At 41.0% G+C, this 16,565-nt stretch overlaps 1 protein-coding gene across 1 annotated transcript in view; it reads left to right on the top strand.

The window, feature by feature from the left end:
* Window positions 1-1,301: 1,301 nt before the first annotated feature.
* Window positions 1,302-16,565, top strand: part of cnksr2a (connector enhancer of kinase suppressor of Ras 2a) — a 74,030-nt gene continuing 58,766 nt past the window's right edge. The window contains exon 1 of the mRNA XM_030756606.1: window positions 1,302-1,365. Coding sequence (XP_030612466.1) covers window positions 1,302-1,365 — 64 coding nt within the window. The remainder of the gene's footprint in view (window positions 1,366-16,565) is intronic.

The following is a 16,565-nucleotide window of genomic DNA, read 5'->3' as shown; positions in this document are numbered from 1 at the left end:
GATAAAAAAAAAAAATGCTTATGAACAAACTTGCTTACTAACAGTGATTCCATTCAGTGACTCTCCCAAGGCGCACATTAACTGGTATGTAGGCTGTGTTGCTCCTGGTTCTGCTTTGGTGCAGTTGTCCCTAAACAAATCCACCACTGTAATTTGTCTGGAGCAGAAATATCTCGAAACGTGGATAAATAATACCTGAAGTGGTTCCAGCCTAACCTAAAATATTGGAACAGCAAGAACTTCCCTCTTGGATTTGTCTGAATTTGCCAAGGAACAACATTTTGAAATAGCTTCGAATATTACAGCAATGACACATTAAACCAAGTGGCAACGATTGAATTCAATGACTCGGAGGGTGCACTTCTGCAGGGTAGGTATTGGTTCCTCCTCAAAACTCTTCCAAATGAGCAAATGTAGTGTAAACGTAAAACAACTGCAGACTCAACAGCTGCCCAGAGGATTTCAAGCCAGAAAGAGAGATAAATGTTTTGAGGGGGCAGAGAAACGATCTTTGGAGTGGAGGTGGAGCGGTTGGCTGAGGATTCATTAAGTTTCCTCACACAGCATCTGGAGCAGAAAGTGTGTAGGCACCTCATGCTGTCTCTCTCTCTCTCTCTCTCTCTCTCTCTGTGTAACACAATGTCTCTCTCTATCGAAGACACGCTCTTATTAAATATCTTCTGAGAATATCTCCTCCCTCAATCATATCTGCATGACTTTATCGCTCCAGTGGGAAATACACTAACGTGCGCGCGGAACCACCCACAGAGCGCGTGCACGGATTAATCATATCTGGAAAGAGAGAGAGAGAGACCGAGAGAGATGCTCCCGGCTGTTGAGTCCAGTGTGACTTATCTATCCTACACTGCTGCTATCGGTAACGGAGCGGCTGCGCACACACCTACACACACTCCTCTCTCTCTCAACCACACACACACTCACCGGGAGCGCAGGAGCGGACTAGCGCACTGAGAAGGAGAGGGAGAGGCGACACATGTCAGACCGGCTCGAGCAGGGGAATGTGCCTCATTCCGCTGCGCACACACCCGGGCTGTCCCGCACCGAGGGCTCCACTGCGTTAACGGGAAACGACACCGGGCTGATACTGAGGCAGGACCAGGACCGGAGAGGGTTAGTGTAAAAAAAAAAAAAAAAAAAAAAAAATCAGTCACCTGGCTGCGGAGGAAAGAGGAGAGGGAGGGGAGTGGAGGAGGGCGGGAGGTGTACCCGCCTCACAGAGCTTTGTTTTGGGGTAAGGACACCGCTTGCGCGCAACGGAGAGTCAGCGCAAAGTTTCCTCGATGGCGCTGGTGATGGAGCCGGTGAGCAAATGGAGCACGAACCAGGTGGTGGACTGGATCAAAGGTAGGCTGTATAAACACGTACACACACACACACACACACACACACACACACACACACACACACACACACACACACACACACACACACACACACACACACACACACACACACACACGTCTTATGCGCACATTTTAAAATTGGCAGTCTTTTTAAATTACACAGCTTGCACACACACACACGCTCTCTTTCTCTCTCTCTGACCATGGTCCATGACTGGACATTCATGCAGGGGAGATAGAGGCTGACAAGTTGATTTGTTGTGTGGGAGGTGTGTGTGTGTTCATGCATCAGCCAGGCACCTGATGATCGGTGGGTAATGATGTAATGTGTAAGTGAGTGACAGCAGGAGAAGCAAACTTCACTGCTGAGAGCAGGGGCGGGTGTAGAAACTTTTGAAAGGGGGGGTGGGGCAGATTCACTGCTTGCCTCCTCAGGCTGCTCGAGGCAAAATCGGGATTGCATTTGAATCCATCCTGCTCGGCTTGAAACAGTTTGAACCAGTCAGCATCCTGTGAAAAACTACTGGCTGTGAAGGTCATACAGTACAGGCATATTTTTGGTGTGAGTGACAGACCTAAGCTTGACTGCCTAAGGGTGCCTCTTATTCACAAAATTTACTTGCAGAGATGGCAAGAATATACTGTGTACTTGCTATGTTTCACCCTCTATGTCCTATGGTTCATTGATCTAAAAGATTAGCTTAGTTAGTCTGTGATAGATGCTGACAGGCAGATGGTTCAACCAATCTGCCTTTTGTAAACACTTTCCAAGAATTACTTCCCAAAGTGGTTTGCAAACAGACTGTATATGGAAGATGGATGTAGCCCTGATGACATCACCCTTTGATTAGTGAGGTCCCACTGAACCTTCAAGCTTTGCAATCTGGGTGTTTGAGGAGTCATGGGTAAATTTGAAAAACGGAGGAGATCATAAATTCATCAGGAAAGTGTTTCCTGAGGTCACAGACAATCAATTTGCATCTTTTTGAAACCAGAGGAGTCGCCCTCTGCTGGTCACTAGGAATATGGGTTCAAAGCGCTTCTGCATTGGTTCAAAGATAATATAAAAGACAGCTGAAGACACCCATTGCTTAGTGAAGTCATGTAAAGTTTCTAAAGTCACCATCTTGTTTTTCTGATACCGGTAATTGACTAATGAGTTGTAACTGGCAGGTCATTGGCCAGTGAGCATCTTTTGGATAATCCTATTTTTTGAGGAACTAAGGGACATTTTCTCATAGACTTTTGTACAACTGATTTTTTTTTTTCAGCCAGAATGCAGGTTTTAAAGCTCTTTGGCATTTGTTTCACTTTTCAGACTTGAAGGCTTTGTCCATCTCTTATATACAGTCTATGCGCTCTACATCCTATGTTTCATTGATCTGAGTGGTTGAAGTTAATCAGTGATAGATGGTGATTGTGACAGGCAGGTTGTCTCTGGAGCTTGAAAAAGGCGACTGGACTTCTTTTTGTTTCTTGAAGACGTTTCACCTCTCATCCGAAAGGCTTCTTCAGTTCTCAACCAAATGGTGGAGAGACCCAGGTATTTAAACCCCTGTGGGCATAGTCCCCTGGAGGTGGTTATGACCCTCTATTGATCATGTGCGTGAACACATGTGCCCAGGTGTGAAGGGGGCGTGGGTCATATTTAATCAGTGGTTTCAGTTGAAACCAATTTAGGACTCCGCTCCATTGTTTCCTGTGGCCTATTGAGGTCACTGGAACAAAGGTGTGAATGGGGGTTGAGACGTCTGGGAAGGGAGCTCAGGACAGCACTGTAAGCGGGGGAAAGTTGGTGACGTAATCCACCTCCTCTGTTCAATGATGGTTGTTCACAGTGGACATAGATGGCTTCTTTCACTCCTCTTTCAAACCATCTGTTTTCCCTGTCCAAAATGTGGACATTGGCATCCTCAAAAGAGTGCCCTTTTTCCTTCAGATGCAGATGTACTGCTGAATCTTGTCCTGTCGAGGTGGCTCTTCTATGTTGTGCCATTCGTTTGTGAAGAGGCTGTTTGGTTTCACCAATGTAGAGGTCCGAGCACTCTTCACTGCACTGAACAGCATACACTACATCGCTGATCTTGTGTTTGGCGGGTTTGTCCTTGGGATGAACCAGTTTTTGTCTTAGGGTGTGACTTGGTTTGAAGTATACTGAGATGTCATGCTTGGAGAAAATTCTTCTGAGTTTCTCTGACAAGCCCGACACATATGGGATGACAATGTTGTTCCTCTTGTCCTTCCTATTCTCTGTAGTTTGTGTTTGGCCTTCATTCCTGTGCATCTTAGCTGATTTGATGAAGGCCCAGTTGGGGTAACCGCATGTTTTGAGGGCTTTCTTAATGTGTGTGTGTTCCTTATGCTTCCCTTCTGCCTTAGAGGGAACACTTTCCGCACGGTGTTGTAGGGTCCTGATCACCCCAAGTTTGTGTTCCAGAGGGTGGTGGGAGTCAAAGAGGAGATACTGGTCTGTGTGTGTGGGCTTCCGGTAAACTTCAATGTTGAGGCTTCCATCTTCCTCGATAAGCACCGCACAGTCCAGGAATGGTAACTTGTTATCTCTGGTGTCCTCCCTGGTAAAACGTATGTATTTATCCACTGAGTTGATGTGATGAGTGAAGGCTTCTACTTCATGGGTTTTGATTTTGACCCAGGTGTCATCTACATATCTGTACCAGTGGCTAGGTGCTCCACCATTTGGTTGAGAACTGAAGAAGCCTTTCGGATGAGAGGTGAAACGTCTTCAAGAAACAAAAAGAAGTCCAGTCGCCTTTTTCAAGCTCCAGAGACTACTATGACCTGGATGACTGAGAATCTACACAGACTGACAGGCAGGTTGTTCAACCAGTCACCTGGGATAATGTCTGAGATGGTCCTGTGTAACTGACCATCTATTTTACTAACTACTTAGCAACTTATTTTGAAGTTACTGCTTGACTCAGCATCACCATCTACTCAGATGTGATGTGGAGTCCTCCCACCAATGGAGACACTTAGCTAGCCAATCAGAGATGGCACCATTCCTAAATTCCCCAAAGCATCTTGTTGCTATGATGCTCTTTGAAAGAAAGTGTGCATATCGGTGCATATCAGACAACAAATATGCAAATACAGTAGATCTGTGATTGGCCCAAATCACTGGATATTTCTGGCTCTAGTTCTTGTCACACAGCCATATTTTTTTTTCCAACTTTTTGGCATTTCAGCAGCTTTTCGTGCCTTTGTGTCATTGTTTTGTGCCTCTTTGTGAGTGCTCACATTTTGGCCCAGGCAGGAGATATCATGTGATCACCCACAGGGTTACTGCTGACTCTGGTTGCAGATGATGTACCAATCACAAAGGAACAGAGTGTGCTTCTGGAATTTTTTGCCTTCACTTTTGTTTCATGTGAACAGATATTAAAATGGTATTTACCTTGCCATTTAACATTCTGGAAATAGCTATAATCCTGATGCAAACATTTCAGAAACTCTCTTAATTTAATTCATTAAGTAGCCCCTTAATGAACAGGGTTGGTCTTTCAGGAACACATGCTTAATTGTATTTTGGTTTTTTTTGCTATATCAAGGAGCATTGCATCTTGAGTTAAACCAATCTGAACTTTAGGTCTCCTTATTATGACCCACACAGAGCTTTGGCAATGCACCACATGCACACTAATCAAACCTGATCAGGTCACTATTTCTTCAGAGATGTTAAGATTAGATTGGTGAATACAGAACAAAAAACAAAAACAGAAAACAAAACACAAAGTTAAACACATGCACAAAACCCTAAGCCTGAGTATTTATCCAAAAAATGTAATTAAGTTTTGTTTAAAAGAGTGCTGGCGATACCTTGGAGTGATCAGACTAGAGATTATTGTCATGCATAATTCAGCAGCCGGGCTGATTAGGTCTGTACCCAAGGGCCTGAATATTGTAAAGAGCATTGTAAAACTCTTTTGCACACAAAAAGAAATGGCTACTGTGCATTTTCCAGATTTCACGCAGTGTGACAGCTTATTTTGGCTGCGGCTCGTAGACATTGTGACGTATTCCCAAATCTGCTTTGATATATGATCATTTAATGGCTCTAAAACATGAAGGGTAAACAATAAGTTACAGCTTCAGTGCCTCTAAAGCGACGGTCCCTTTAGGCTCAGTGTGTCTGCACCAATAATAATTTGTTCAACTTTTAACTTAATTCCCATAAAATAACTCTTTTAGGTGCTGCATGCATGACTAATATTGCCCCAGCCTCCCCAAAACTACATGCCAGGGGGAGACCACGCTAAGGACCAGCCCATTAATCACTTTATTATCTCGCTAACTAATTTAGTTTAAATTAATGGCCAACTTCAATGCCATAGGGACAAGTTCCTTCTAGAAAGTGATCACTTTGGCAAAAATACAAAAAAAAAAAACAAACAATGTGAAGGTCATACAGGACTTTATAAATAGATCCATCCAATTTGTTAAGTCATTAAGGGATCAAAGTGGGTTATATTTATTAACTTTGGCAATAATCAACTGCTTTATCATATGGAAGCTGTCTGTGTTTTACCACTGAACACAGTTCACAGCTGAGCTTCGGGGTGATTCATGGGATTCCAAAACAGAAGTGATGGTTTTTGTCATTAAACGCTCACTCCCTCCCAAAAATCTCTATTTTAGTGTGAGGCAATAAAACCGTGCTGACACGTTCAGCACGGTTTCACAGCAGTTACAGCGGACTGCAATGGTGATGGTTCACTAACCCCATACCTTACAGAGCAGAAATGAGGTCTAGAGTAGAACATGATTTCCTAATAGCTCACTGACAGTCGAGAAGAAGAATTTTCTTAACCCTTCTCACCCTGGAGATCCCTGTACCCCGAGCCAGCTGTAACTATTATTAAAGGGGACCTGCTATGCTTTTCCTTATTTTCTCTCATATATAGCCTGTTACAATAGTGGATACTCATATTAAACATGCTCAAAGCTTCAAAGATGCTCTATCAGAATCCAAGAATAAAAAATATTGAGCTGGAAAAGAGCAATGTAGGTTTACTTTGATTTGCAGAAATCCTCAAAAGTTGCAGAGTGAGGCAGTAAAGAGGTCACCTGTTGGGCTGTTTTTTTTTTTGTGCTGCATTATTTCTGTTGCATCAGATTTGTCAAAACTGTGGAAGAAGTTTTTAAGCAGGTTCACAACATCAGTGTCTCAGACTCAGTCTAGGAAGGCTGCTATTCATATGCTATTTTACATCTTTGATTCGGTAATAGTACAAATGTAAAAATGAAAAAGTCCAGTGAAATCTCTATGAATATTTAAAAATGTATCAGCCTCTACTCTGTTCGAGCAACAACAGAGCAGACAAGCAGCAGCTCAGCTGAATGATCTTTTTGCACGTGTGCAACACGGTTCTTGTGGTTTAGCACGACACAGATTTTGTGGGCGTTAAGAAATGCAATCTGTTACTTCTAACTTTCTCTACGAGTGATAAAAATGATACATGCAAATATAGCCCAAATTTTTAGCTTACAATTATAGTTTTTTTGTTACATGATGTCATGGTTATAAAATCAGGATAGTTAGATAATAATTCATTCACTGGATGAATGACATGTTTGGCTGAAGCTTCAAATATTCCCTGTTGATTGCTATTGAAACTCCATATAGGGACATGGAATATTTCCATATAGGGATGACTTTATGTATAAATATGTTAAGAAAAAAAACATTTTTGTACATATGAGTTGTTTTAGCAGTGAAGGTCTTTCAAAATCTAAAAATCCTGGCATTAGTTTAGTGCACCTCTCACCAAAAATGCCAATGTCAGTCATAAAACAGACGCTTATGAAAAACTCAAACATCAGAATCCTTAAGTACGAACTGAATGACCTTTAAATTTGACCTATTGACCATTTACATCCTCTTCAAGCCTTTTTTTTCTCCTGCTTTAATGCCGAGATGCATCATTGCTTGCTGTTTTCTTAAACACAGCCCACCTTCCAACTGCACTTTGAGAAATGACTAATGATAACTAATATTAGTAATATTTGTTATTCATCATTTCTGTTTGATGCATGAAAAGCAGGTCAGGGAGACCATTGACTCATGCGGCAATGAAATGCTAATGGAAATGGCAACAAAAATTTATTTACATGATGCACTGTGTCAGTTTTTGGAGGCACATTGTTGGATGGGTTATTGGTTGGTCATGTGCATATGGCGTGTTTATATATGTGCCTCTGTGTGTGTGTGTGTGTGTGTGTGTGTGTGTGTGTGTGTGTGTGTGTGTGTGTGTGTGTGTGTGTGTGTGTGTGTGTGTGTGTGGGAGGATGGCGAGTTGTTCGTCTCAGAGCGTCTGTGCACAGCAGCTGACAGACGCACACACCCGCTCTGAACAGAAGGCTCCACCCGAGTCCTCGGACATTTGCAGCAACACACGCACACACATGGCATGCCTCAGTGTGGTATTCAGTTCATGCCGGGTCTCTCGGGTGTGTCTGTGGCGACAGAGGGAAATATGATAGTGTGCTTGTGTGTGTGTGTATGTGTGTGTGTGTGAGTGTGTGTACAGTAATATGTACAGATCACATGTGCCAAAGGGGCCAAAAGGTCTGGGTATTGTTGACTTGGCAACAGTGCAGCGCTGGCACGACTGATACTAAAACAATATGGGAGTGGTGCTCTTCAATAGTAACGTGAGCACTTTCTCCACATTGATGGGAATGCTGGGAATTTTTGCCCACGTCGTGTTATGTTATCATCTGTTCACGCACTGAGACGGGCAGAATTTCACCTCATTTCCCTTGCACGAATTTGGTCGCTAGACTTAAAAATCAGCGGTGAAATTGGCGTGACAGCGTGCGAGCACATCTGATGACACCGCTCGCCATGAGAGGAAGCTGCCAGAGTGATAGTCACAGGCATTAGGATGAGTGGGATTTTGGGTCTGTGGGCTTGATCTGTTCAGGCTTAAGCTGAATATTGAGTTATATCAGAAAAAATAAATCCTGAATGAACACGTGGCTCTTGGGGAAATCATTTCATTTTCTTCTCTCAGAGGCTGAAAACTTCAAGCAAGCTTCTGAAATTTACAACAGCGTGATTCCGCTCTGGTTTAGGGCATGTACTGAAGCAGTGGTAATGCTCAGTGACTTTCAATGCATCAATTAACGTTTTGCTAAATGATTTCTTAACTCAATCAAACCCAATATTAACATGCCAAATTAGAAAAATTAAATATAAAACGTGACATTTAAAAGGCTTCTTTTAATGCCTACTAATTTATTCAATCTCTGTTCTGAACTTTGGCACAATTACATTATAATATTTATAACTCTAATAAAGAGCAGATAGAGATAGATGCATGTGCCATCAACTTAGATCCAGCTACCCTGGGTTATTTAGCTTTAGTACAGCATGTATGTAGGTAAAGCATGATCTGCTGCTTTTGTTGCACCCTTGAATTGTAGTGTATTTTGCATATTCGTGTATCATGGTGTCTGGAGGTTTCCCGAGCAAATTGCAAAGCGTATGAAGATGGAGTACGATGGAGATTAATATGTCTGAAAGGATGTCCATCTGATGCTTTTCAGTACTACCTCATTGGTTACTGGTCACTTGATATCCAGCATGACAGGCGAGATGGAAATGTATTTAGACTGCCATGTCAATGTTAGTTTCCAGAAATGATTCCAGGTGATGCCTTCCTTACTTAGGAAGTAAGTCTGAAACAATCTCTGTGCCTAAAAGCCCAGATGGTACATCATCACTAAGTATATGGTTGACGTTGTTGACTTTAGTTTTTTGCTTATTGACCTTTAATTTAATGGGAACTGCAGGATTTTCTAGACTTTTCAATGTTCTGCTACATAAAGAACAAAATTTCAAAGAGCTTAAGTCAGGAAATCTTCCAGGTATCAGGTATGATACCTGCTGTGTTGCAGGATCTTGACAGATGAAGTAACAGTAACTAACTAACCAACAAACTAGTGTTGGCTACACTGATGGGTAGTTACACATTTAAAAATCCTTTGCAAGGCTTTTTATGCTGCAAATGTTGGCTGAATTAGCTAGCTTGTGAGCTGGAAAAAAATTCTGATAGTTAAGAATCTTAAATGGTCTTTCAGCCTAATTATAAAGTGCAACAAAAAAACAGCTTTATGTACAGGTTTATGCGTGATGGGCGCTGTATCTGCTCCTACTCATTATAAAGATGCACTACATAGGTGTTGACAGGATGTCTAATGTGAATTAGCATGGATGGGATGTAAAGAGACAATGATTGTGTGGCTACTTGGGATTGAGCTGTTAATATAGTCAGAATGATGTAACACTTAAAGGGGGAAAAGCTGATTAAGCTTCGTTTTGAGATAAAGTTGCCAAACCTTTGAAGTGGATTTATAAATGTTTTATTTTGAAATTGGTCACCTTGTTCTACTTTCTCCCTTTTTGGTTTCCCAATATTTTCCTGCCTCCCGGTCTCCCACCCGCTAATTACTCAACTTACATATATGCAGCCATATATACAGGCCTTCCAGCAATCCTGCCAGATGTTTCCTGATCCTTGTGAGTTTTGCTTGTTGGATTTTTGGACAGTTTTTGGACCGCTTGTGTTCCTCTTTGTTATTTTGTTGGCTAAATGGATTGCCTTCCTATCCATGACTCCAGCTCTGATCATTAAAACTGAGAAATGAATTTATTCTGTGTGTGCCAAATCCTTGCTTCTGAGTCTGTTGATTCATTCATGCCAAAACCATGTTAAAATGTTTTGTGCTTTTTTTAGGTTGAAACTTTTCTATTAATACAAGATGGAAACAGAAATTTAGAGGCTTCTGGGTATACTGAAATGCAGCACGACACTGATTGGTGTTCTGTTTATTGATTATTAAATTTCCAAAAATAGTCCCACTCATTTCTTTGCCTTTGCATTGCCTGGAGCAAAGTTCCATTCTCCTTGCTTTACTTGGAAATATTCCACTAACTTTTCATGCGAGAGTTTTTTTTTTTGAGTAAGTATTTTTATTTTTATCTTGCCTAATTACTGACTGATGTGATGGAGACATCTTGGAGTAGATGTAATATTCAGTTTTCAACAAGACACAAAAATGGTATTACAGGAAGAGTTTCCCTGGTTTATTTCCCCAATGCAAAATCTACCCATATGACACTGGGATTCAAATGGGAAACTTTCCGATAATAAACTCACTTCTGCCCTCCTTTTTTTTTTAAACACCCCGCATTTACAAATCCCTGGAACAGAGCGAGCATTCGTCTGGCTTTTATTGTTACCGAAGCTTTAGAGCTTGGAACAGATGACACATAACCCGACTGGGAGGGCCATCTCTTTTATAGGACTCTTGAACATCCCAGAAGTCAGTGCAAAATCTAGCTTTATTACTCGTGTGTGTGTGTGACAGAGAGAAAGAGGGTGTTTGTGGGAGTTTGGCTCGCCTGTTGTTGTGAAAAGTGTGCCTCTGTGGGAGTCAAGTGTGTGAGTCAGCCATGAATCACACGTTTTGTACCAGTTAAACCGAGCACACACATGATCTCGCTCTTTCTCACACATGGACATGTATACAGTACATACAGGGATGGGAGTGCATGACTGTACAGAACGACACCGTTATACAACAAACCTACACAGAGCCTTACACTGAGCTTGTGACTCAATTTACAGCAAAAAGGTTGGATGGGTACATTTCAGGATTTTTACTAAATATAAAAAAGTTCAGTGATTCACAACACTTCTGCACTTCCAAGTGAAGTGCCTAATTACTATGGTGTAATTCAACTAATTAGAAATACAGACACACACACACACGTATATATATCAGCAGGATGAATGGATGCAGATACCATGGTGTCGCCCACTGGTCAAAGCCTTAAGTTTTGGATTTTGGGCACCTCCACCTTGTGTTTTTTTTTTTTTTTCCAGACTTCAGGAGTGAGGAGTGAGGAGTGTAACTGACTCAGGAACCAAAGGACCTAGCTCACTCATATGGTCGCTACTTTAAATCATGCGACAGCGCGTTTTTTAAAGCTTCAAAGTAATTATTTTGGCTGCATCTATGAGTTTTATTTACCTGTTTATTTATTTTGGAGCCATGCTTGGATAAGAGGGTGTTGTGCTAAGGTATCATCTAATGCAAGCTATATCTGTAAACTGTGTGGGTGCAATGCACAGACTCCCACATCTGCTAATTACACCTGAAGTAACAGACTAATGAAAGGATTTCAGTCAACTTGATTGAAGTTTAAACTTCTTAGACTTCTTTACCACACAGCAAACCATCATATTAGTCAGAGAATCCATTAACAGCTCCCCCAAAAAGTGCCAACACACAGTAAGTAGGCTCACTTTAATGACCTAAAGTAGCATAGCAGATAGCTAGCATAACTCCAGAATGAAGCTGAATGACTTATTAAAAAAAAAAAACTCACCTGACTCAGAATTTTTATGAAAGAGGAGGTCAAACTGCTTTTTTGCACTAGTAAACGTGTTTAGTGCAATAACTTATTTTATCATGAGACTCTATTGGGATCAACTCGCTTTTGGAGCCAGCCTCAAGTGGCACTTCTGCTTTAGCTACATGTTTCAGTGCAGGAGGTTGCCCTTTGGTCAATCCCTTTTCAGAGGTTATGCCCATTTTTAAAGTCAAAAAGGACAAATTGCCAGAAGCATATTGGACTACGGCTAGGTATTAAAATGAAACATCAAATTTTCATTGCAAATAGTAAGTAGTAATTATTCAAAATCAGCGGGGTTTTGCTCATCCAGTTCTTTATTGATCCCTTTATTGAGTCCTGACTTTATTCTTTTTTAAACATCTAGATTACTATTTTATTATCGATAAGTCTAAACGCAGTGGAAACAGTAGAACAAAGGCTTCATTTTCTTAAGTTTTATGGTCTCCATCATTAATTTCAAGTCTTAGGAAATGCAACACGATGTCCTTGGTTCATATTAGTGTCTGTAAAGAGGATAAAGCATGCTTTATCCACAGCATTTATATTTATTTCCATTTCACCAGCAATTATGATAAACATCTTTGTCACCATAGATATAATTATAGGTAACTTAGTAGCCTACTGCTCATGTGCATTTTAGGAGCCTACTGCTCTTGTGCATATTAAGTCTTGCGAGTATCGAATAAACTGTTGTAAATTGTTTACACACTTCTTCAGTTGAGCTGACATGTTTGTGGGGGTATATTTGACTGTTGCAGAATGAATTCTATACAGCAGTCACTATGTTGCGCATATTAACTGTGCAGAACTGCTTCGCTTTCTCGTACTGCGTGGGTGTGTGTGCTCGTTGATGCCAGTTACAATTTGACTCATCAGTATTCGGGGCATTCATGCTCTCCCTCACTGCCAGTGATAAGCGATGCTGATTATCAGTGAACTTTTGCTACACAGTGCATCTCTCCCCTTCTGTTTCTGTGCCTCTCGCTGCCTCTCTCAGCAATAGTAACACTTTGCCTGTGAGAGTCAACATTGTTTTAATCAGCTTCACGTCTATTAAGAATCAGCCACTATTAACACTCATTAAAGCCTAAGTGGTGGAGGCAGAGCTTAGATGCGTTACTTGAGTAAAAATAGCAAAGCTGTAATGTAAAAGTGCACTGCGTGGTCACACAGTGTATGTTCTGGCATAAGGGCTTCCCTTACTGGAAGTGAAGGAACTAACTCAAACTCTGAATCAGTATTGTAGTAGTTGCTTTCATAGACAACTAGTAATGTATTCCATTTTATTTATTTTATTTAAATTTAAACCAATTCACAAAGGAGTTGTTCAAAGGAGCTTTATACTGTAAATACCCTAAAATATTAGATGGAAAATCCTCTGTGAGCCAAAACTTGGCAACGTTGGGAAGGAATAACTCCTTTTTAACAGGAAGTAAGCAGAATTTTAATACTCTAGGTGCCATTAGTAAAAGATGAACTTGTACTGAGACACACTAATGTATGTGTTATAAAACACAAGATTTACTTATTTTGACAGGGGGGGGGGGGGGGGGGGGGGGGGGGGGGGGGGGGGGGGGGGGGGGGGGGGGGGGGGGGGGGGGGGTCTCTCTCAGACTGAACACAGTGAATTGTACACTCAACATCTGCAACATTTTACTGCATGTGTTACATTAACTAAAGCACATTGTGAACTTTTGCAACTTATGATGGATGACATCACTGTGACATCACATGTTGGTTAAAGTCACATTATGTAATGTATTCACATTTGTATAGAGCTTTTCTAGTCAAACTGAGCACTCAAAGTGCTTTAGTGCTTCAGTCACCAAGGCTAGAGCCTGGTTGATGACCCCCTGCCAGTCTTTGGCCTTCAACTTTCATTGAAATAAAATTTGTATTTATTCATATATTCTTTTATATATATGTTTGTCTGTTAATGGGGTGCAGATATCAGAGCTCTCGTTAAAGTCCTACTTTAGACCAACGTTAGTTTCACCCAACAAAATTGAAACCACACGAACAGAGAATTAGATAAATGAAGAAATACAGAAAATAATCCAGTGCATTACTTTTTGCTAATTTTCAGTTCCAAAATGTGTTTTTTAAAAATTATATGTCCCTTTATTTATATATATATTTACCTAAGTAAAAGCACCCCTCAAATTAATGAACCAATCCCCCACAAACTTCATGCTTCCAGTCTTTAAGCTGAGCTACATTAGTCACAATGGTGTCAGTCTGGTATAAAACACTTAAAATGAGTGAGTACTTTAATTGGAAGTACTTCATATAATTTTCTTTCCACCACTTTACCAATTAAAAAGGTGTTACCACCTCAGCCAAAGCATTTCATATTAAGTCCTTCTTATGTGTACCTCAGGTGACCTTAGCCAAACACTGCAACACAAATCACATCTGAGCAGCTTGATGTCTTCTTATCGAGTGCTTTCATGCTTGTCAGTGGAGGCTGTGAGCCGAGATATCGCTCATCAGCTTGAAGTGTTTGGAGGTCCAGATAGTGGAATCAATTTGTTGAGTTTCCTTCCAAAACCAGATAGCAGTGAAAAGAATGATTCCTTATCTTCAAAACCGATTGCTACTTGTTCATTTTAAGGCCACAAAGCCTGCATATATTTACATTTTTAGTGGTAAAATTTTCTTTTTTTTTCAATGTTGATGGATTTTAGGCTTTCACTTCTTTTTTCATCTGACTCGATATACGGCATTCTGGGACTGAATGCTTCATTTAGACTTTAGATTTAGCGGCTGAGGAAGAGGAGGGTGCAGAGGCCGACAAATGGTGTTTGCTGGTTGCTGACGAGAGAAGGAATTTGTGTGTGTGAAATAGTTTGCATGCAATTTAGCAGCTGGCTTGTGAGTTGTTTTTTTTCCCTTTCCTCTTTGCCCCCCCCCCCCCCCCCCCCCCCCCCCCCCCCCCTCCCATCCCTCTCTTCCTCTGCTCGCTTCCTATCCTGCTTCTTTTCCTCATCTTTGTTAGTGTGGTTATGATAGATGAGTGTATTATAAAGTGGTGACTTGAAGCAGGGGGAAATCAATGCTCATTCCTCAGAGGTGTGTGTGTGTGTGTGTGCTTTCCAGCTGGCTGTTTGTTAAGAGGTTAGAAGCTGGATACATTCATTGTTTTGGGAGCCAGGGGCTGCAGCTGAGCTGCTCTGTCTTGATCTGCTTTCCTTTGACTCAGCAAACACACTCTGGCCAGACAAACACACACACATGCACTCAAACAAAGCACGCACCCACCCACTAACACGCTCACGAACTAGCAGATCTAGAGAGACCGACCCACACGTACAACACAGACGTTACACAATCCAACAGAGAGTAAAGTCTTACCTGGATTGCTGCCTGATTGCCCGTCCATTACTTCTTTTGTTCCAGTATCTTGACTTTTGTTTCAGGTACAAGGTTTGTTTAAGGTGCTTAAGAGACTCTGAGCTGGACACGAACCCATAAATAGTGCTGACATGATAAAACTTTATTTCTAAGATTGTAGTAAAACTTTGGGTATTGTTGTGCCTCTTTATCTGCTGTTGTTTTGTACACAGTTGTGCTTTTTATTGCATGCAGGCTTAGAAAGCAAATGTGGATCCTTTCCAGAATATAATATTAACCCTATAAGAATCACAGTGCCTCCCCAACCAAATATCCAGGGAAATGAGAAGTTGGGACAAAAAGCTACACATTCCTTGCAGCTTTTGAAAAAGTGTGGTGTTTACATGAACCACTTCAAAGTAATCATTTGAAATGATTCATGTAACTGAAAGTGAACAAAGATTCTGCTATCTGTATTAAAGTCTCCAGCAGCATGATGGTGGGATCATCATGGTTAGCTGATTTCTGATGCTTTTATCTGCAGCAGCTCTTACCTAGTTAGATCTCGAACACATAACCTGGTCGAGGGCACATTATGTTCAGAGTTTTGGTTTAAAGTCGGTTTAAAGTGCCATATTTGCCACATCACTGATTCTTTCATTTACAGTATGCTTTATAAAGGCGATATAGCTTCTTTGCTGAATGAATGAATCTGCTGCTAGGTCTTCTTAAAAAAAATGTTTTTACACTGCTGCAGTTAAAGAGCAGGGATAAGAAAAATCAGTCTATTTGTAGGACAATGTCAGACCTAAGCAGCCTGTAATGTTTCAATGTATCAAGTTTAAGGTTTCAGAGCTCTAATGTGCAGCTGTCACAGCAGCACAAAGTAGCAAAATAATGATTTTCTGTATCCCTGCTCTCTCTCTCTCTCTCTCTCTCTCTCTCTCTCTATATATATATATATATATATATATATTTTAATATATATATATATATATATATATTAATATATATATATATATATATATATATATATATATGCCGCCCTCATTACTTCCTGACATAGAACACTGAAGCTTCCCTTTTCTCCATTCTCCACATTTTTATCACTCGTGTCTCTGATTACAGTAGGAGGCACTCGGTCAATCAATTTTGTTCAGAATTAGAGTGACACATCAAACGCCCCTTTTATATGAGCCTGAAGCAGCCTGGTTTAAGAGAGAAAGTTGATAACCACCACTGTGAAACTTGTTGTCTCTGACTTGGGCTTTAGGTTTTGTCAAGCCAGCTACTGCAAAGAAAGCCAGACTCTGTTGAACTTGCTTTGTAGTGCACCCCACTGGGAGGCCCAGGCCTCCTCCTTTTAGATTTAACTGCTGTGTTTGACACAGTTGATCACAACATTCTTTTGTCGAGACTTGCAC

The sequence above is a fragment of the Archocentrus centrarchus genome, chromosome 20 (assembly GCF_007364275.1).
Source record: "Archocentrus centrarchus isolate MPI-CPG fArcCen1 chromosome 20, fArcCen1, whole genome shotgun sequence".
Lineage (NCBI taxonomy): Eukaryota > Metazoa > Chordata > Actinopteri > Cichliformes > Cichlidae > Archocentrus > Archocentrus centrarchus.
This window is presented reverse-complemented; position numbering and strand designations above follow the sequence as displayed.